The following is a 22,519-nucleotide window of genomic DNA, read 5'->3' as shown; positions in this document are numbered from 1 at the left end:
CACATTTCAGATATGCACGTTCCAGATACTGACCAAAATCCTTATTTTAAATTATTGTCCCTCATACCAGAACATAAGGGACACAGCTTATTTTGTAACACAAAAGTACCACAGACCAAAACCATCAACTTCCAGTTGTCCCAAGGGGTGATGAAACTGTATACCCCTTCATTCTGGATTATGAAACCAAAATTACCATCACCTTTCAGCTCACAATCTCTAACACAATTTAGTCGGTACCATGTATTGAAATGCACACTTGAACAACCTTCTTATGGAGTTCTTTAAAAACTGACAGTGCAACAAAATGCAGTTGAGTGGTCGTAATACACCCATTTATTTTGAAACTTTGACCATACACAAGTAAATTCCCCAACACAAACATTGGGCAGAGGGGGTACAATACAGTTATTTTCTTGTTACAAAACTTCATGTGCCTCGGCTCTCAACCCAGCCAGTCTCCCCCAACCTAACAACCTTCTCATGTTAGAGATTTGTCAGATACCGCACCCTCTGTCTGTGGTCAGAACCACCACTTTGCTTAATAACACCCTCCCTCTTTTCTTCCTCCCCCTTTCCAGATGTATGTTGTAGGTCAGCCTAGGCCACAGCTCCAGTGAGGGACTTTCTTCCCACTGTACATGTGTGTGTGTAGCAGGGAGGTGAACAAGCTCAGAAGAACAATTCAAGGTAAATATATATCTATACTACTCCAGATCTTAAGTTCCAGCACACTGCAAGGTGCTGGCCTCTCCTTTGCATCAAGAGCATGATCTGATCTGAAGTCACCAGTAAGAAAGGAGCCAGCAATGTCCGCTGAAAAGGAAAAATAATACAATTGGGGTGGAGGAGGAGAAGCGGCCTATGAAAAACTTCCTATCTTTCCTCACTTTGCACATGCAGGTAAGCAGGAACAGGCAAGAGGCTAAAGGAGAAGTAACTAGATGAAGCCAATCTACAGTGTGTACACACACACATGCACACACTAGTCCCAGGATCATGATGTCCTTCACAGTTGCTATGTTAAAGTTCAAGGAAGCTTTTATGCTAACGCTACTTGGATTTGTTTTAAACTTCCTTAAGCACTAGGCTGCCATGCTTATTTCAAGGTGTCCTTATGTTATGATTTCCCTAACCATTCCAACTTCTTTAATCAAGACCCACTATGTACGAATCACAAGAGTGCTGGCTTTTAAGGAAGAAAACTTTACAGAAGTTTTCATCTGGTGTAGAAACCCTCAATGTCATGCTGATTGGGATTTTTCCCCTTTTTTAATGACAAGCAATCTGTTGAAAAACAGAGACAAAACTTTTGCATGAAATCACTTCCTCTTACTGCGTATGGGAGAACAAGACACACGGTCATTTTTCCTATGCACCCTTCGACAATGCAGTTATTTTATGATATTTTCACACACACACCCCAAAAAAGAGTGGCTTGGAATAAAATGATTTCAATGGGCTCCATCTTCTACTTCTTTCTGTCCCACAACACAGGTACAGAAGTGCCAAGAGAAGGGGAAGAAGATGGCCGTGTTTCTGATCCGGTATATAAAAGCTCTTTTGTTGCATTCACACACAAAAGCCAAGAATCGCTTTTCATCTCTAGGCCCTGAAGGAAAGGGAAGAAATTGCAAAAAGAAGCAGCAAGGTTCTCCCAAAAGTTTGTGAAGGGACATTGGGAGTTCAGAACGAACAACAATCAATAAATAAAAAAGATTGGAAAAGGAATGGGGAAAGCAAGGTGAAATCCAGCAGTTCTCCTGTGGGTGCAATTCAACCTCTTTTATGCCTTGTATAAAAGAGGAAATGTAATCCCAGTAGGTCCACCACCGAGATTGCTTTTTTTTTTCTCCTTCCCCTTTCTTTTTAAGGGGGGTTAAAAAAAGAAAACACAACCAACCAGTTGATCCGTTCAGGAGCAGCAAAAGTAGCAAGCTGGCTGTGATCACTTACTTGTCCGTCTCTTGTGACATGTTTGATCCAATGAACTCTCTCCCCTTTTCCAGATGCCTCAGTCTCTCTGGTGAAACTGGACTTTCAAGTCTGTGCAGGTAAAGGTGTGTGTGTGCGCGCGTGAGCGAGCGAGCGAGCGAGAGCAAGCGAGCGCCCGGGACGGCAGAACCAGAGCTACTGGTAATTCTGCTTTTCTTCCCCCCCTCTTACTTCTCCCTCAGCCAGCCGCGGAGGTAGGAGTGGGACAGGTAAAGCCCCCTTCTGCCCGCCCCTCGCATGTGAAAATGAGACTGGCTAGGCTCGCCTGCCCGCCCTCCCTCCCTCTGCCGTTTAAGGCACCGCGCCGGGAAGCAACAAAAACCCAAAGGCGCCTACAGGTAAACTTTCCCAAAAGGACTTGGATTCTTTCACTGAAGGATACAAGGCAAGAGGGACGAGCTGCGAGCTGATTGGGCCGAGCGGGGCCTCAGGTGAGCAGCCATTGGAAGAGGCGCGCTCAGGTAAGGCCCTTCGCTTAGAACGCCGAGCGAAGCCGCCTCGTTGGGAAAGCGGCGCCGGAATGGTTGAGGGAGAGCGCTAGCTGCAGGCCCAGAGGCGGGCTGCGTGCGGGAGCCATGCCGGGGCACGCGAGGCCTGTCCGGCTGGAGAAGGCTCTCGGGGCCGCGCTGGGAGCCTGACGACGCTCGAGGGGAGGCCGTGGCGGCGGTGGGAGGGGAATAAAGGGGTGCAAGGGCGCCTTTGAGATACCTATGCGAAGAAAGCCCTCATGAGCGTGAGGGAAGAGCGGGGCTTAGAGGCCCTTGCGAACTCTGCCTTGGCTTGGGCCCGTTTTCTCAGGGCCCAGCGGCCGCCTCCGCCACCCTCGCCCAGCCACGGGGAGGGAGGAAAATTGCCGACCGACGTGGAGTCTACCGAGAAGACCACAGCTGACCACCATCTCGCTTATGGACCTATGCAAGAGGGGTTGTGGGACAGAAACGGCCGGACCTAAAGCGCCTTTCTTCCACAAGTCGTTACCTCCTTGTAATTTGGGATTTGCAGGCCTGCCCAGGGCCATAAAAGGCTCCAATGAATACTTCTGCTCAGCTCTAAATCTCATTTTGTATGGAGTGGCATGCTTTGGGCTGCTAAAGCCAGGGAAGAGGAAAGGAACCCAATCTCATTTCCCCCCTATTCTTGAGTTTCTCCCAGGCTAAGAGAGAATTGAATTTATTGCATCTATCTCTCTCTTCCTCTCGCAATTTCAGTAACGTTTTAGTTGGTACTAAGCTCCGAGGTTATGGATATGTGGCTGAAATATTATTTGAAACGTCTATATCCTGCCTTACTGCCGGACAACAGGCTTCCAGTGTGGCAGACAATAAGTGAAAAATCAATGCACAACACGACTTTAAAGGTAGTGTTGACATATGAAGGAAAATGCCCACTCCCCAAGGGTTTTGATTCTTACTCTGCACCTGTCTGCCTTCAAGAGTATTCACTAAGTGCCCATCTCTTATTTGTAAATGTTTTCATGACCTGCCAATGAAATACAGAGTTCCCTCACATTTTTTTTTCTCCAAGAGAGGCAATTTTGTTCTGGCTATATCAGCCTTCTCTTCAGGCAGAGGCTTGGCAGTCAGCAATTCAGCCTGCAATTCTGTGCCTGCTTATTTGGGATTAAGCCAATTTGAATGCAGTGAGACTTGCCTTTCAGGAAAACATGGATAGGTTTAGGGTGCATTTATTGTAAATAGTCACTAACTAGCTCACTGATCTGTGGTGCATAAAGATAGGCAACCAAGATAGGGAAGGCATTGTAAACTTAATGAGAAAGAGGGTTTTTTTCCAGACTGTTTGCTGATGTGCCACAAATGACACAAACGTATTCTTTATTAGGTGGGCTTGTAAAAATGTGGACTGTTAACTTTTATGGTCCGGCTTGCAAAGCAGAAGTAATTATGAAATTTACCACCCCAAAATGTGCTAGTGGTCACTGGTTGGATTTTTTTTTTTTTAAGGATTAGACAACATAGTGGGAATAGCCTTGTAATTTGGGGGTTAAATAGAAACTAATGGAACTTCAGTTTATAGAGACAGTTTACTTCTGAGTACCAAACACGGGGGCCAAACAAATGGGGACAAAGGATTGCATGCTAATCCTACTCAAAGTAGACCAATTGAAATTGGTAAACCTAACTCATGCCCATTAACTTCAATGTGTCTACTGTGACCAGAACTAGCATTGGCTCCCATTCATCATACTAATTTGGGTGGCTTTTTGGCCTGATCTAGCAAATGTTAATGTGTTTTTAAATAAAATTAAACTTTAATTCCAAACATGTTTTATTTGGAAGTGAGATCTGTTGAATTCAGTAAAACATGTTTCCAAATAATGTGAGTTTAGGATCACAGCCTAACACCCTAATCTTAAACACATGTGGATGAAAGTCCCATTGAAATTTAGGTTCCATCTGCTGCTTGACTTTATTTTATTTTTTTAAATAATTTTTATTAACTGGCCAATCACATCAAATTAAATCACATCACATAAATTCCAAATTACAAAGCCAAATTTTTAAATTTTGTTGGGGGAACCCATATTTCAAGATCCAAAGGGGGATTCAGATCATCTTCTTATTACTGCGTTAATGTCCAAATCAGTCCCAATCAGTCCAAACAAAATTCATAATTCTATCCAGTCTTATCTTGGTGTTTCCACATCATATCTTATTCATATAATTTCTATTTTTCCTTTACGATCTCTTCTGTTAGTCTCCTTAAGCCGATAAGCAAAATAATAATCCTGTGTGGATTTCCCATTCCTCCACTAAGTCCAGATGGTTTCCATATATCTCCTTCGTAGATAACATCGCTCTTTCCATCATAAATTTGGCATTTGTTGCTCTTAAGTCCCACCGAGAAGTTGATCCATGATATGTAAACAACTCTATTTCTTTCTCCTCCCAGACCCAAGAGCTCCAACAATGCCTCCCAAAATGGCGACGACATTTTTAATTGCGTCATTCCAAAACTCTTAGCTTTCCAGCTTCATCTTGAAACATTGCTTTGGTTCGAAAGTTTATCTCCACACAGCCTTAAATCCACAGCTTAAGTCCTTAGTTTCTGACTCATTAGGGGAGGGGACATCTGCTGCTTGACTTTAAATACTTGTTGATTCATGCTTCAAGTTGTAAATCAAGAAAAGCTGTACAGTGCAACTTTCCTTTCCAGAAGTCTACCACATCCCTGTAACTTTTTTTTTTTATCTGCCACTGAACCTGCTGCTCAGTAAAGTAAACATTTTCTCACCAGAGTGAGCGCTGCAAGAGATCAAACTAGTAGAGTAAGTCTGCAGTCCTGTGCATGCTTCAGGTGGGAGTAAGCAGCAATAAAGAGAGCAGGACTTGCTTAGGAACAGGTTGCACAAATTTTATTTACTCTTCCGGTTCACAATCATTTCTCATACTTTCACTTTGGCTAGTTTCTTCAACGAACATCTGTAGCTCTGCTGTCACATTGCTTTGTAGAAAGGAAACAAGTTAAAAGGCAACTGTCTTTACACATCAGCCTACTTTATGTGTGCATATTTTGCTCCATTTAGTAATGGTATTGTTTGGACTTGCCAGTTGAGGACAGAGAATCAGGTATTCAAATAAGGTTTAACTAAGGTTACAGATTATACTTATAATTATAAGCACCTAAAATTATGTGTTATGAAAACTGCTAAAACAAATCTATGGGATAACAGGTGCTAATGGCTTGTGCTTGTATCAAAGCAATGCTGTTAACAAGTTCAATGCAAAAGAGCAGATGTTTGATGTTGCATTGTCTTAGTGCTGGGGGAGGCTTATCATGTGTTTGCACGTATGATAGCTTTTGTGCCAGATTTCAGTTAGGAGCACCAGACACAAAGCCAGCTGCTAATTTTGCAACAGGTAGCACTTACTGTTAATCCTTCCTACATCTTAAAACTTAGCAACCGTCTTTCTTTATTATTAGGGACTTCTGTGACTCATTATGTCCAAGAAGGGCTCTTTCTTTCTTTCTTTCTTTCTTTCTTTCTTTCTTTCTTTCTTTCTCAGATGCATTGCAGGGAGTTGGACTAGATGACCCTCTGAGTCCCTTCCAATCCTATGATTCTATGTAAGCTTGACTTAGTTTCTCCAGTTATATGATCCTTGGTAACTCCTGCTTTCAGGCGTTGTGGCACTCATAAATTAACCTGGGGGATGGGAGAATTATGTATCTGCTTCTGACTTGGGGAAAGGCAAAATGTCACATTTTAGGATTTGATCAAAGCATATTTACATAATTGGTTTAGATATTACTGACTTTCTGTCTCATCCTAAAATGTTTACACAGAAATAAAACCCCATTGAGCATTTCCTAGTAAATGGATTTATGACTACAGTGTTGCTCTGTTGACTTTTGTTGTCCCCATATGCCTAATCAAATACAGTCAAGTATCAAGGGAACATAGCCAATATTTTTTTTAGTTCAGGAAGAACCACTCTATTACAGTGGAAACACTACCATTATTGTTGGTTTCTTCTGCTTTTATATTGGACGAGATTGGCTTTCTCAGTGTAAGAGGTAGACCATGTAAGCATTAGCATTAAAGATTGCCCTTTATGGCAAATTGCTACCTGCATTTGTTTAATGAAAGCAGCTGTATATAGAATGTGAAGACTAAAAAGTGGAAATGCATTTTGGTCATAGATATGAGCAGAGGTATCAGGAAGGCTAAAAAAAATCATGCTAAAAATATGCTAAAAGGGAGGAAGGCATAGAAAGCATCAGGCCTCCTCTAGTCAGACTGTCCTTCCCATCTCTCTCCCCCAGAACCAACAGACACCATGGTGGATGCTCTTTAACTGCACTCTCGACACAATCTGAATTTTTCAAGCTTCTTCTTTTTTAACTGAGTAAATCCTTTAAATGCTTTGTCAATAAACAATGACTCTATTGAAGGATTTGCTTCCTTATTCCAGTAAAGAAAGCAAACACCTCAGAATAAACATGCTTATGTTTACACTTTCCACAATTCTTCTGCCTCTACATTCTATTATACGTTTTAATTTCCCAGGATTTCTTGCTTGGTTCATGTAAATGCTTTGTTTCTCCAACACACAAAATTAGTTTGATACATTTCTAACCTACAGATATTCTACACATATGTTTTTAGTCTACTTAATTAAACAGGTGGGCAAAGCGATCCTAACCCCCAGTCTACACTGCTGGAGGGTACTAGGATGCGGCAGAGGTTTCTTCTGCTGTAGACACCCCCACTGCAACCACCAACAGCACAGCCTGTTGACAGGCCACCAGCCAGTAGAAGGCCCCTAAATATGCCAGGGCAGCCAGTTACAGTGGTACCTCGGGTTACATATGCTTCAGGTTACAGACTCCGCTAACCCAGAAATATTACCTTGGGTTAAGAACTTTGCTTCAGGATGAGAACAGGAATCGTGCAGCACCAGCAGGAGGCCCCATTAGCTAAAGTGGTGCTTCAGGTTAAGAACAGTTTCGGGTTAAGAACAGATCTCCAGAACGAATTAAATTCTTAACCCGAGGTACCACTGTATTTGCTGGATCCTGCCAGAGAACTGCCTAATCTAGATAGTCTTAGTACTCCCATCCATCACATTTAGTTAAGTAGGGGAGCAATCCCAGCACCACGCATTTGAATGCCTTACAGTCACACTGACTAGGACAGAAGGTATGTGGGCGAGGTTCTTAATGCTTCAAGTCTCATAATGCAGTTGATGTGCATATAAATCTGTGCACCACAATGATTTCAATAACCTTTCAATCTGGAATGAGCTGCTGCAAGTTGTACAAATTTGGCAAAACTTGTTTGCCACTGCAACAGCCCATGTGTGAGACAGCAAGCACTGGCAAGACATAATTTGTCTGCTGTCAAGTATGTCATACCCATGAGTTTTAGAATTATTTTCTCTAGCTAGATAACAGACAAAGAAGCATACTGGTCCAGCTTTGAGCTTACAACATTGCCAGGTGTTTCATGAATTGTTCGGTTCTTTATTTGTGTCTGTGTGGGTAATATTTGCAGTGGCCGAGAACGTTTGTGGTGACTCAAGCTTGCATCTTCTCTTTTATTATTTACTTCATTTCTATCTCACTCTTTTGCCATAGAACTTAAAGGTTACACATGGGCTTCTTAACTCACCTGCCCCCAAGCATCATCTTCACAGTAATCCTTTGGGGAAGGTTAGGCTAACCAACTGTGTAGCTTTGGGATGCAGTTGGGGGAGTTCTTTGTTTGAACGCACTTGCATGTCAAAAAGTCTCCATTAACACGGACAGTTAAGAAGGTTTCTAGCCTAAATTTGCATCCTGCTATATTAGCTTCTGCGTACAAACCTATTTTTCTATTTAAATAACGGGGGCTTGTTTAATTTATTCATAAGACTTCAGCAAAGCTTCCAGGGCAGCTTATGAAAAGAAGATAAAATTCCTATAGTTCCATCTCAGCTCGAAAGTGATTGCGGGAAAGATTCCTGAGTAGCTGATGTAAACTATACAGATTCTTATTTGCCTTTTCAAGAGGGGAATGATTTCCGATGGGAAATACTCTGAAACTTTTAGGCAAAATTAAAGGGGGTGTTCTCAAACCACATGAAACATAATGAGAAAAACTGCTTGATTCTTTTTTAAGACAACACTTAAAAGGGCTTGGTCATAATTTTCTTGGAAATTGCTTTCCAGCTATAGTTAACAATAGCCTGACACTAAGTTTAGAAGTCAAAGTGCCTCTGGCCTCAGTTGAATATTGTTTCAGCCATCTGGAAAGATAAGCTGCCTGGATGGCATACAAATGGGAAATGAAGCTATGCTGGGAGAGATGACGTAGATAAGACCCCACCGTAGCATGGGGTCCTTGGTAAACATAGTGATAGATGCACCATGTGACTGTTGTTGGTTGGGCAGAGGTGAACTGCTTATATTAGACTGTTAGCAAATTACACCATCATCTAGCATTAGGATGTTCTGCACTGCAGTCTGTTGAGAGTGTTTGTCCACTGTGTCTTTAGGCTTGTCCACACTTCACTTGTCCTGTGTCTGGAAAGCATGGAATCAATAGGTTTTCATTCTTGTCCCATGCTTTATAGGCACAGGTCCAAGAGGTTTTCTGTTTCCCCCACTGCTTTCTCCTGGAAATCCCACAAACATCAATTCGTAGAAAACCCAGTTGATGTTTACTCCAATTCAGTGGTAAAGAGCGGCTTTTCCCAGGGAAAAGGGGCAGGACAAGTGGAAACGTGAACGGCCTCATTCGCTGTAAAGGCCGTGTGTGTGGAAAACATGTGCATATTTGTTTCTATTTTCAACTGTGCTTGGATCAATCTCTTCTTGGAATTTCCATGCATGAACAAGATGTGTTCCTTCACTATTTACATAACATTGCCTTCTGGCTGTCATCCAGAGACAGTCAATTTCTCCTCTGTTTTTATATTACTTTTGTTGAAGATAAATTCTGAAGTCTGTCTCTCAGGTAAGTGTACTTCATATTGAGGTGTCAGCTTAGTAGTTTTAAAGACATAGCTCCCTGTTTTATATGCTATGCAAATGCACTTTAGGAGCATATTATTCCTACTGCCTTCAAGCGACCACTAGAGTATGGCAATTGAAGTCATTGGCATACTCTGGAATTGCTAAGGAGTGTGCAATGTTTACTGTTAGTCTCCTCTGAAAATCAGTAAGATGAAATTGTATTTGAAGGATTGGTGTTTTTATTATGTTTTTAGATATGTTGTAAGCCACCCAGAGTGGCTGGGGTATAATAAAATTATTATTGTTATTGTTATTACAGTGGTACCTTGGTTCTCAAACTTAATCCATTCCGGAAGTCTGCTTCAAAACCAAAGCGTTCCAAAACCAAGACGTACTTTACCATAGAAAGTAAAGCAAAACAGATTAATCTGTTCCAGACTTTTAAAAACAATCCCTAAAACAGCAATTTAACATGAACTTTACTATCTAACGAGACCATTGATCCATAAAATGAAAGCAATAATCAAAGTAGTGTACTATAAAATAAATAAGACAGTACTGTAGATGATAAAAATAATTTTTTTTTTCTTACCTGCACTGATGATAGTCATTGTTTGGATGGGGGGCTTTTACCCATTTCCGCAGTCACACAATCAACCAACTAACCAATCAGTAGCTGAACAAGTGTTGTGATGCTAATTGGGAAGTCACAAAATGATGCCTTGCTGATGTGTGGGAATTTCATTCTGTGGGATTAGTCACTAATTAGTGACTGACAGTTGACTGCACCTCTCCCAGTCCCCACCTAAACCAAGCTTAGCACACTCAGAGAGGCCCCATGCGATCCAATATTACCGTTGCTAAGAGCAATTAAGCAAATGCATTTTGGCAACAGAAAACTATAGTGTGATTGTGTGAATATTAAAAGTGGGTTGCAGTGCCCAAGTCGCAGAACAATGAACTATATAATTAGATATGGTGCTAAATGTTTACACAGACATTTTGCAACTTCAAAACCATGGGGAATGTTCTGCAGTAGCAAAGAAGCCTGTTTTTCTGCAAATCCAAACAATTCTTCCTTCTCCCCCTGTTTTGTAGCTTTAGAATGAAGTAGAATATATAATACACATCAGAAGAATCTAAATCTGAAACTGGATTTTATCCAGAATAAGAAAAGAACATACAATCATAATTTTCAGCACCTGCTTAAAACATTTTTGTTTAGGCAAGCCTATCCAGACACACAGATATTTATGTGCTTTCATCTCTTTTGCTTTTAATTACTTTTAAATGTTTTATTGACAATTTTAATATTATTGTAAGCCACTTAGAGGTTTTTGTAAAATCAGGCAGCATATAAAATTTGTTAAATATGAATAGAACCCCTGTCTACAGTAGAATTACTGGTATTCCCTCACGCTTGAGTGATTGACCTCTAGTGTACATGGAAACTGGTGTGTGGCCTCATTTAAATGGGTCATTGGGTCTGCAGAAATGATCTGCAAGCTCAGGATTCCCTATCCCTCTCATTTTAATCAGATCGGCAGTCCCTTGTGCATGCTAGTATTTGAGGGGACGTGCCCTGGGGACATGCCTTTTTGATGTGCAAAAAGTGTGCAGATATGGGATGATAATTTTTAAATATGGCACCAGCCATGTAGGCCTGGGTGGGGAACCTCTGGCCCTCCAGATATTGTTGGACACCACCTCTCACCAACCTCGGCCAATGTGGCTAATGGTCAGGGATGATGGGAATTGCTGTCCAAGAATATCCAGAGAGCTGCAGGTTCCCCACCCCTGATACTGACACTCCATGCCAGATCTTCTTTTCAGCATGCCCAGTAGTGCTTGTAAAATCAAGGCTTATTATGGGATTCACCCAGAGAAACGGGGAATTTGAAGAAATCCAGGCAACTTAATTCTACATTGGTCTGCTCAGCAAAAGCTGAGCATCTGCATTTCCATACCCACATATAAAACCCTATCAGAATGACCTCTTAGGGTGGCCACTGAAGCATCACAAAAAGAGGAAATGTATCACCCCAAAATGAGAACAGAGTAGGACACAGATTTACATAAATATTTTGATTTATATATATAGGTGCCAATTTAGAGAAGATTACTATAACTTACATAGAAATACAATATTTCTCACAAGAGTGAGGAAGATTGTGACTGGGTGATCTCTTTGTAAGCTCAGTCTGCTGCTCAGGTGCTAATTTCATGGGCAACATCAAGGTACCTGCTTTGTGGGTTTTGTTGTTCTCTTAAACCAGACTTGAACCAGGCAGTCCTTCAGACAAAGAACTGTCCTTTTAAAAAGTAGGCTACATGGCCCCTTTAGATCCTATTTCAACAATACTAATTTAACCGAACTCTTGATTATCCAAGGATGGTGGTATCTGACTATTTGCACTGCCTCAAGATCTGTTGGATAAACACAGTTAAACAAACACATGACTAATTTAGTCTTCTCATGGTGTACAAATACCAGCATAAGCATTCGTGGATCAAGGAAGGATGGTACAGCCATGTATTAGCACTATACAAAATCCAAAAACTTGCTTTGTTTTTCCCAACTCTGCATGAAACAATTCATGTGTCAGCCTCTCTGGGTATGGTTATTGCTATGTCTGCAAAGATGATCTAAAATGTTATAGAGTGCTCTTTGTTTGAATGAAGCAAAGCAATCACCTGGATCCTCAGTAAAATGAGGGTGAAAAAAATATAGAAGAGATGTTGTTGTGTAATACCTGAGTAGGCATAATTGTGCCAGCATTAGGTGCTTTCCATCACGTCTGATGTTTTACAGTCTTGTCTGCTTTTCACAGTCTTAATTTAGTCCTCCTGCATCTTGTAAAAAGGACTCTACTAATCTCATATTGGGATAAAACGGGACCCAACTAAAGCATTATAGGGGTCCCTTAAGCCCAAGCAGCTCCTGCACATCTAGGGCGCCATTTAAATAACTCATGCGGATTGAACCTGGTCATGGCATCTCTGATGGAATTGGCATCCATTCCTTCAGATCTGGTGCTGATTACATGGGGAAATGTCATGTAGTTGAAGTCCTGCCCACATCACAGAGTCATTGAGTATTCTCCCAGCCATGCAGGTGGCATTGTGAGCTACTTAGAGGCCCATGGCGCAAATTTGCATAAAATTTGCATGTGCTAATTTATAGCTGTAGATACAGATTTACACTTTGGAGTGAATTAAGATGGTGGGTGACTGGTCACACAAGCACTGTGCTTTGCAGTATGTCCAGCCCCACAGTAAGCAGTGTGTGTGTGTGTGTGTGTGTGTGTAGTTTTCTTTTAAGAAAGGAGGGAAGGGGCCCTTGCTTACAGATAAGTGGCTTTCAAATAGCTAGGAGACAAGCTAAAACAGGGTTTCCCACATTTGTGTCTCGCAGCTGTTTTTGGACTACAATTCCCATCATCCCTGCTAGCTAGGGATGATGGGAGTTGTAGTCCAAAAACAGCTGGAGACACAAGTGTGGGAAACCCTGATCTAAAGAGTTCTGCACTCATAGTTTAAGAAATAAACCCAGTGAGGCAGATTTGGGGAAAGGCAATAACCTAGTGGTAGAGCATGTGTTTTGCATGTAGGTCACAAGTTCAGTCCCTGGCCTTTCCAAGTGGAGCTAAGAAGGACTCCTGTTTGAAACCCTGGAAAACCACTGCTAGTCCTTGCAACTAATACTAGCTAGAGTGGCAATTAGGTCTCATTCTGTCCAGTATTTCATTCGTTGCTTAACAAATACCACTAGCTTGCACTTAGACCTCATATACGTGCTGCTTTATTTGACGCTAAAGGAATTGTTGCCCTTATTTTTTGATGCACCTGCATTCAGAAGTGTATGCAGACCTTCATACAACGGGCCCACTTTGCTTCCCCTTAACTGCCAGGTACCACGTTGCATTCCTGTTTTTAAAATGGAACAGAAAACCAACTGCACAATAGCACACCTATTGCGTAAGTCTCCGTTTGGAAACCCACTTCTTCTGAGCAAGTCGATCCTGCTGTTCTGTTGCTTTCCGTCGGACAAGCCTGAACTGGAAGAAAGGAAAGAACAAGAAGTGCCTGTTCCACCTTTCCTAAATGCTGCTTTGTAGCAGAACTTGTTCAGCCGCAGGAAACCTGACAGATTTGCACCGCAGTGTCAGTGAATCAGACGGAGGAATCAGATGCTGGTCGTTCTAGCCGCAGCCATACAGACAATGAGCTTTGGTTTCAGAGAGGACTGTTATTATCATGCTTAGCAACTGGCTGCTCCTTTCTGGCAGGCTGTGGTCATGCCACGCTTCGCTGTAGGAATGATTGTGGGCAATTCCATTTTTGCCACAGGTGGAAACCAAGCCTTCTCTTGCTACCACTCAAGAGTGCAGTTGTCTTTAAAAAAAGCACACCCAAAAAACTAGCCCTGGTTAAATTCATTTGTGGCCCTGCAGTGAGGTCAAAGGTTGGGAGGTTTAGGATTTCATGGGAACATGCCCTTGTTTGGACTTGGCCCAAGAGCTTAGTTTACCTGTTTGACAGGTAGCAATTAGAGAGTAATAGCTTGCCAAGCTGGAATGTCACTGCTGAGGCCCTTTGCTGAGGATCTGGTTTACCTGTTCAGCAGGTGTGGGCTGTAGGGCTCAGATAAGTATGTGCACACACAGCATTCCAGAGAATCAATTTTCTCTTAAAAGACACAGCCATGACTGCAGGGCACAAAAGGGCTGGGCTTACTCCCACTGGAAGATGGTTGGTTATTTGCACGGCAAAGAAGCAAAATAAATAGTGGCACAGAATATAAGCAAAGGCAAAAGACGGACGGCAGCACAAGGCTCTTTTCTCTCTTTCTCCTTTTTCTTCTTGTCTGGCAAGAAAAACAAATGTTTGTATAGTGAATGGAACAAATGGAAATCTCGGGGCACTTTTCACGTCCTACGCAGAGGATTTACATGGTACTTTCTTCTCCCCATCCTTCACGGATCTGTGAACATCTTCCCTGAGTGGAGTTTTGCAGGGGTGGTGTGATCTTGTCCTTCTGAGGACAAGGTCACAAAATTGAGCAGTTTAAATGGCATTGATGGCGAGAGTTAAATTTCAAAATGTTTCTAATGCAAGAGTTAAGGTTGTTGTTGTTTTTAAAGTATCCCCTTTCTACTATTTTGATAACATTTTTATCCCATTTTCTCTCCAAGGGAACAAACGTGTTTTTGCTCTTTTCATTTTATCCACACAAAATCCCTGTGTGGAAGGTTGGACTGAAAGTGACTAGCCCTTGGTCATTATGGCTGAGTGGAGATCTGAACCTCAGTCTCTGTGGTCCTAGTCCAGCCCCCTAGCCACTACACTACACTGCCTCATCATCACTGCTGATGAAGTAAGACATCTTGTCTTACAACGGATCTGTCACCATTTCGTGTGCCGCAAAAATTCCAAATTGAATGTCAAAAGGAAAATCTGAAGATGTGTGAAGTTTGAATACTGAAACTCTTCCAGATGTGGAATTCTGTGGCAGCTATTGTTGAAATCAGGTTCATCTAGAAATCCAAATCATGCACAAAAGCTAAATTTGGGGTTCTTTAATACACACATGGTAGCTGTAGCAAGGAGAATGTATTTGCTCCTGTCTCAGAAAAAGTAACATGGCGAAGGCATTATGTTGGTCACACATCTCAATGCTATGAAGAGTAAAATACAAACAGATTAGAAGGACATATCATTTTCAAGATGCCTTTCCAATTGTTTTCTGCTACTGAAAACTCACATTTTCTTTCAGTGAGGATAGAATGACAGAAGAACTTCAGAACGAGTCCATATGGTGGCTGGAATATCCCATTTTCAACTTCAAAGACTGGAGAAGCTGCACAGTCAGTGTAAGCCAATGGTGAGATACTAATGGCCCTTCAAATACTAGTGGACTTCAAGGCCCATCAGTCACAGCCAACACAGCCAACAATGGTTAGAGATGGTGAGAGTCTAACAGGTTCTGGAGAGGCCACATTTCCTGGTGTAAACAAACTGAGCAAATGAGGCTTTCATTTTTTCCGTGCAGATTCTCCGACTGGAATCCTAAGCAGGCATTTTTCTGGAACTGATTGGATTCAGTGGCATATAACATACTAGAGAATCCACATTCTGTTAGCAAGATGGTTGACCCAACCATAATGTCAGGCAAGAGACAGTATGTTGGGTCAGCACAGTTTGACGCCTGCTCCCTGTGGGAGCCGACAGTCTACCCTAGAATCTCCAAGAGACATTGCAGGTGTTGTAGAGTATCAGTTTGTGTAGGGATGCACTTGCCTTACACTGCTGCAACACCCTAGCTGGAGTGAAAGAGCCAAAGTCCCTACTACCTGGGAGATTTTGTTTCAACCGAAATGTCACAGCGAGGTGCTACCAGGTTGTTTTGGAGTAGAGAGGAGTTATGAGACACCCCCACCACATGGCTTTCCTGATCAAAATTGTCACCACTGCAAACTGATGTTTGCAATTTGGGAGAACATTTTGGGGCAAACAGCAGCTTGCAGTTGGGTGCAAATTTGCCAGGGAAATGCACAGAGGGGAAATGTTAAAAATCCTTCTGCACCAGCTGTTCCTCCAAACAAATGCAACTGCATTTTCAATGTGTGCATTAACATCGGCAGAACTATTATGGATCTGCCCTGTAATGTGTAGTTTGAGCCATGCAGTACAGTCATATACACGTTTGCTGAAAAGTAAACATGAGTTCAAGGGGCATTACTCCGAATCCCAAGTATGTAGGAGTGTAGCCTAGCTCTTAGAGCCTGGGTTGAACTATATAACACAGTTACACAGGGAGGGAGGAATCCTGTTATGTTTTATAAATTGACATTTTAGAAGTGAAATGAACCACCAGTGCATTTAATATTGCCTCTCCAAAGCCACTTGAGACTTGGCTTCGCCTTTTAATTGCCTTAGAAGAAACCACAAGAGCAACTGTTTGCTTTATTTCACTACAGCAACTGGAGAAGAGACAATGTTGAATTGCTCTGGTGTTTTTCCTCTTCCAAAAATGCTTTCGAAAAAGAATGCTTTTAAGGCTTGCTTCATACGATACTTTTTGTACTTAGTTACTTCAAAGTCCCCTTCATGGATCACAATAGTCAAAGCTATTGCCTGACTCAGTTATGAAAAGCACATAAATGTCTAATTTGGAACATATCCCTTCCAAATAAAGAGCACAGTCCTTCCCCAGCAACAAATTACATAAGTGTGAAACCGCAAACCTCATGGTCTTCATAGATCAGTTGTTCACATGTTGTAATTTATTGACCAACCCAGACTGAAGGCTCAAGTTGGCTATGAAAACCAGCCCTAAGGTCTTCAGAGGAGGTCCTTCTCATAGTTTCACCATTGGAAGATACATCTTCTATGTGGAGATACAAGAAAAGGTCTTCTCAGTGATGGCCCCCTGGTTGTGGAGCCTCCTCCCCTCAGAACTATGTTGGGTACCTACTTTTCTTTCATTTTAGCACGAAGTAAAAGCCCATTTGTTTGCCCAGGAATTTGTAGGATATCAGTTTAAGTCAGTTCATGCCTGGAAGTTGTAGACTGCTTTGTGACTTAAATGTTGTTTTTATGGTTTTCGTTGTGTTTGTTTTATCTGTTCTGGTTACTACTACTACTACTGTACTACTACTACTAATAATAATAATAATAAATTTTATTATTTGTACCCCGCCAATCTGTCTGGGTTGCTGCAGCCATTCTGGACAGCTTCCAATAAAATATAAAAAACACATCAAACATTAAAAATATTAAAATTCAGTGGACTCTTTAACTGAGGTGTTTTTTTAAATTGACCTGTGTTTTAATTACAATTGTAATTAACTGTTACACAACCTGAGATCAGCTATAATGGAGGGCAGGGTAGAAGTATACTAATTTAATAACACACATACATTCCGTCATAATAGATTAATCAGATTCATTGAAATTTCGCCACCCTGTCCATACTCAATCCCCAGCGGCTAAATCAAAAAGCGGATTCTTATCTTTATTAGATAGACTCTTATAAAATACCATTATGAACTGGCGCTGTCACCCAATTAAAGTAATCTTAGTCAATTAAATCAAATGTTTTAATTGATGGTGGAATCACAGCTTCTAACTCCTACCGGACTCACACTGGCCAGGATGGGAGATACGGGTCAGATTGTTACCTTTTTCTTCATTTTTACTCGCCAGTTTTTTATTTCCTTTTTTCTTGGTTCCAGTGTAAGGGGAAATAATTTCAACTACACCAGAGCTAGTCTAGTTTTATGCCTCTTCTGGGGACACACCTGGGCAATTAGGGGGCTTTAAATCAAGTGAATACATTGTGCATAAAGCCCAAACTCAAAAGGAAACAATTAGTTAGAATGCTTTGTAAATGCTAAGTCAGCAAAAGGCATTCCTCCTCTGGCATGTTATTGCATCTCAACTTTTTTTAATGAAACTTGTTTCCAAGTGAGCATGCTTAGGAAGACCACAGCCTTAGAGAGACAGTATGGTGTAGCAGTTTCAGACTAGGGCCCTAGGAGATCAGAGTTCAAAAGCCAACTTAGCCATGAAGCTCACTGAGTGACCTTGGGCCAGTCACAGCCACTCAGCCCAACTGACATCACAAGGTTGTTGCTGTGGCGATTAAATCAGGAAGGGAAGAAGAACCATGTACACCACCTGCCGCGCCTTGGAGAAAAGGGTGGGATATAAATGCAAAAAATAAATCGGATTTGTGTCAATATGGTGTGACTGAGGCAAATCAAGTTCCTGCAAAGAAGAGGATTGCCATCTGCCCACATCCTATTAGAAGGTGGTTGCTGAAAGGACAGGCCTAAGTGAAAATAGTTGCAGGATCCATTTTACGCAGGAAAAGAGTTCTTTTTGGCTACTGAGGCTTTGCTTTCATTTTGACATATGTGTCCAGAATTACCTAAATTTAACCTGTGATCTCTGGGCTCCACATGCCGTACTAGGCACATAATGCTGTCTATGTCTTGCTTAATAAATCCCTTCTTTAGTCTGAGAGACGTCAATAGAACAAGCCTGAGCTTATCTGATGTAGTTACCTGTAGCAAAGAGCATTGATCGCTTTTGATTTTCTTTTTTAATCCTTTCTTCTTCTTTTCCGCCCCCCCAAACCACCCCATTTCCACCATGTCAGACCTGTAATCCATAGGGTTTCACCTGGGCTTAAATCCTGACACTTCAGGAAAGAGAATGGCTTCCCTGCATTCATTCACAAAAGAGGGAGAACGAGTAAAATAGCTTCATGTCAGCATTTCTTGCAACCCGCAGTCTTTTTGTATTGCCTGCAAAGCTACTGTTCTTTAAGGGAGGGGGTGGCACAGGTGCCATTATGGAAATATGAAACTGGAATAATATAAAGCAAATATTGGTGTCACCAAATCCATCTTTCCATACCTAGAGTATCCTACCTTAAAAAAAAAAAAGCACCAAAATTGAGACTGGAGGAAAGTTCTGCTAGGTATGAATGCTGGATGTAGTAAATCAAAACCTAGTATCCTTACATAGTGAGACTTACTGCCTGCGAAATCAATTAAAGATTGCTAGTGACAGACAGCCGCCATGTCAGAATGTTAGCTGACTAGAGATGGAAAGAAGAGACAATCCCGACCAGAGAAGAATGGCAAACCAAGTTGATGGACTGTGCCGAAATGGGAAGCTCAGAAATCAAGAAGACAATAACTTTTTAAAAAGAATGAGAAAAGTTTATACATTTTTTTACGAGACCACTGTAAGCAGGTTAAAACATTAGCAGGGTTTTAACCACACTTGTAAAGTAATGGAAAGTATGGATGATTTAGAAGGATAAAAAATTGGATAAGTATTGATATGCAGTTGTAAATATTACCATTAGGACCCATGGAAGGGGTGGAGGGAAGTCGAGATTCAGAATAATCTCAATATTTGGATTTTGAATTGTTTTTTGTTGTATGTGTGTGTGTGTGTGTGTATGTGTATATATATGAATGAATTATAAGTGAGAGACCAAAGCCAAAACCTATGAAGGAACCTTCACAAGTGCACAGATGCTTTGACAGGGTTTGCATGCAATACACCCGCACAGAAATGCTCAAGTTGCAGACAGTATCAGGGAAGGATATGCAGTCTGTATGAGTGCATCTCCACTTATCTTTCAAAGAGGGGAGAAAAGTACGTTCTCTGCTTTCCATTATTCCTGTTGATTGTGGGATGCTGCCCTATCGATGGTGTGCCCCAAGGGTGCAGCCCGACAATATTTTCCCAATGTGCTGAGATCCTTTTGCATAATCACCAAGCGCTGGGATTCCATGGTAACAAGGTTGTTTGAAGGGATCCCATCTTCAGTGAACACTGCTCCAGTTGTTTCCACATTTGTGTAGGAATTCTGCAAAAACGTCTGGCTTAAATAGTGGTGCCAGGGCATATCTTGATCTCCTACAATCGCTTCTGGCCTGTTGAATTCTGCCACTTGTTCAAGGTAAAGATAAAGGGACCCCTGACCATTAGGTCCAGTCGTGGCCGACTCTGGGGTTGCGGCGCTCATCTCGCTTTATTGGCCGAGGGAGCCGGTGTACAGCTTCCAGGTCATGTGGCCAGCATGACCAAGCCGCTTCTGGCGAACCAGAGCAGTGCACGGAAACGCCGTTTACCTTCCTGCTGGAGTGGTACCTATTTATCTACTTGCACTTTGACGTGCTTTCAAACTGCTAGGTTGGCAGGAGCAGGGACCGAGCAACAGGAGCTCACCCCATCGCGGGGATTCGAACCGCCAACCTTCTGATCGGCAAGCCCTAGGCTCTGTGGTTTAACCCACAGGGCAACCCACGTCCCTTGTTCAAGGCATTGCACAAAATGGTGCCTTAAATCTGTGCCCAGAACCTTGACAACTAAGCTGGCAGTCTTTAATCTGATCCAACCTGACAATAGAATCCATGTGAGTTATTAGACCACAGACATGTCTATTAGTCCTCCTGCCCATGCACATGTTTGTGTGGGTTATTTGTGTCACATGGACAGTCCAGAAAGAAAGGAGGAAAGACCTATTGAATGACTGTCTTCACTCCTATAAATAGGGCTGGCTAGTTTGAGGGATCCCCTGGCAAAGTCTGCCAAGAGTCCCATAACTCCCCACTGGTAAGAATGAGAGAGGGGCAGAGGGCTTTCTGGCAGTTGATAGCAGTAGTTCAGTCTGTGACAGCAGTTCCAAGCTGCCTGCTATTTTAATGGCCCACAGTGCCCCAAGCACCAAAGCTTTGTGGGAAATTTATAACTGGTGGGTGGCTCACAGCTCCACTGCTGCTGCTATAAGTAAAAAGTAAAAACTAGGTGAGTGGCTGGCCTGCATATTTATTTATCTCTTTGTTTATTCCAGTGCTTCCCCCCCCCCAAAAAAAAATGTTTAGGGATACTCTCATTTTCCTACTCATATTGAAATGAGGCCAAACTTAGATTCACAAAATGTTTAGGGGTATGCGTACCGCCAGAAAAAAAGCACTGGTTTATTCTATTTCTGTACCTGCCCCTCAAAATATTTACTGTATGATTTTTATTATTTCATAAGATAATGCATTTGGCAAATTTATTGTGAGCCACTGATGTGTATTTGTACAAAAATACGATGTATAAATATTTTAAATAAAATATTGAAATGAGCTATCCAATCAGCTTTAGATTTATTTCCAGACCTGTGTTGTTTTCATCGTGGATTGTCTTGGTTGGTTTTTATTGCTAGCCAACATGGGAGTCATTGTGGCGGAGAGGCTGTCTATAAACGCAGTCAGTAAAAAATGAATTAACATCTCCAGGAACAACTAACAGGGGTGGCCAGCTCCCAAGAGACTGCGATCTACTCACAGAGTTAAAAACTGCAGTGATCTACTCCCTTTTTTGGGGTTCGGGTCAAAGTTGTTGAGTTTTTTCAGGGAGGAGGTAAAATGTTGAACTGTTTTTTAGGGGAGCCACAGTTGTTCAGCTTCTTTGGGGGGAGGCAGTGATTTACCACAGACGTCCAGTGATCACAATCTACCTGTTGGACATGCCTGAACTAGGTGAATGGCCATTTGCAAGCTTGCAAACTCCTCCAAGAAAGGCCGTGAAGTTTTATTAACCAACACTTTCATGGTTATCCCAGTGAAGCAGGATCTAGGACGCAAAAAGAATCCCTTTGCAGGCTCCAACATGTAGCCCTCAATGCCTGAGACACACAGAGGTAGAATCATAATGTAAACATTCTCCTTTCCAAAGCAAAGCTAATCACAGTGGCACCAATGCGAAAAAATATGTGACACGGCCTTGGTAAAGTCTGTTCTTAAATGCAGATGTGATGTATTCAGTCCCATTATTCTATCTGATCTTTGATTTTTAATCAACTTGTCTGTTTAAAATATACAATATATTACTTCAGAGAGAAAGGAGGTCATTATTTTCTCTCCCTCTTCCCCTAGTGCCCACAGGATAGACAAAATAAAGCAATGTAGCACATACAGTATTTGACTTCCAGAATTAGCTTTCATAGGATGTGAAAGTGACTAATAATAATAATAATTTTATTATTTGTACCCCATCCATCTGACTGGGTTGCCCCAGCCACTCTGGATGGCTTCCAACAAAAATAAAAGCATAATCGCTTCCATTCATAAACATCATAAATGTTTTCAGGATGTAATGTTATAAATGTTAACATTCTAGACGATATACTTGTATGTGGCTTTAGACCAGGGCAAGGGAACTTGCATCTTTCCAGGCATTGTTGGATGGGATGATGGTAGATGTAGTCCAGCAATATCTGGAGAGCCACCAGTTCCATATCCCTGCTTTGGACAAATTCACAGAGGACAGGTCTATTAGCATTAGCTTTTTGTCATGGTAGCTAAATGGATCTTCCATATTTAGAAACTGTACCTCCAAGTATCAGTTACTGGGAGAGACCAAGTCACACTGTTGGTCCATCCTACTGCCTACATTGACTGGCAACAGCTCTGCAGCGTTTCATTTAGGACATTTTCTGCTCTACCTGGAGATGTCAGGAAATTAACTGAACCTGGAACCACGTACATGT

The 22,519-nt window shown here is 41.9% G+C and overlaps 1 protein-coding gene and 1 long non-coding RNA gene across 4 annotated transcripts in view; one reads left to right on the top strand and one right to left on the bottom strand.

Moving 5' to 3' along the window:
* The window catches only part of GRHL2 (grainyhead like transcription factor 2), a 73,969-nt gene extending 71,877 nt beyond the window's left edge, over positions 1-2,092 (bottom strand). For both annotated transcript variants that reach the window (XM_083622725.1, XM_083622726.1), the window contains exon 1: positions 1,957-2,092. In XM_083622725.1, the coding sequence (XP_083478851.1) occupies positions 1,957-1,976 (20 nt within the window). In that variant the 5' untranslated portion in view covers positions 1,977-2,092. The remainder of the gene's footprint in view (positions 1-1,956) is intronic.
* On the top strand, positions 2,035-21,122 carry LOC310766534. 2 transcript variants are annotated; one of them, XR_014550218.1, is made up of 3 exons: positions 2,035-2,456; positions 11,612-19,939; positions 20,302-21,122. It is a non-coding gene; the product is annotated as an uncharacterized lncRNA (long non-coding RNA). The 2 variants fall into 2 exon arrangements; XR_014550219.1 differs by having other exon boundaries at positions 2,324-2,456; positions 15,230-19,939.
* Positions 21,123-22,519: the final 1,397 nt, after the last annotated feature.

Source organism: Podarcis filfolensis (genome assembly GCF_964270895.1).
Source record: "Podarcis filfolensis genome assembly, chromosome: 7".
Lineage (NCBI taxonomy): Eukaryota > Metazoa > Chordata > Lepidosauria > Squamata > Lacertidae > Podarcis > Podarcis filfolensis.
Note: the sequence above shows the minus strand (reverse complement) of the source record. Positions and strands in the feature narration are given on the sequence as shown.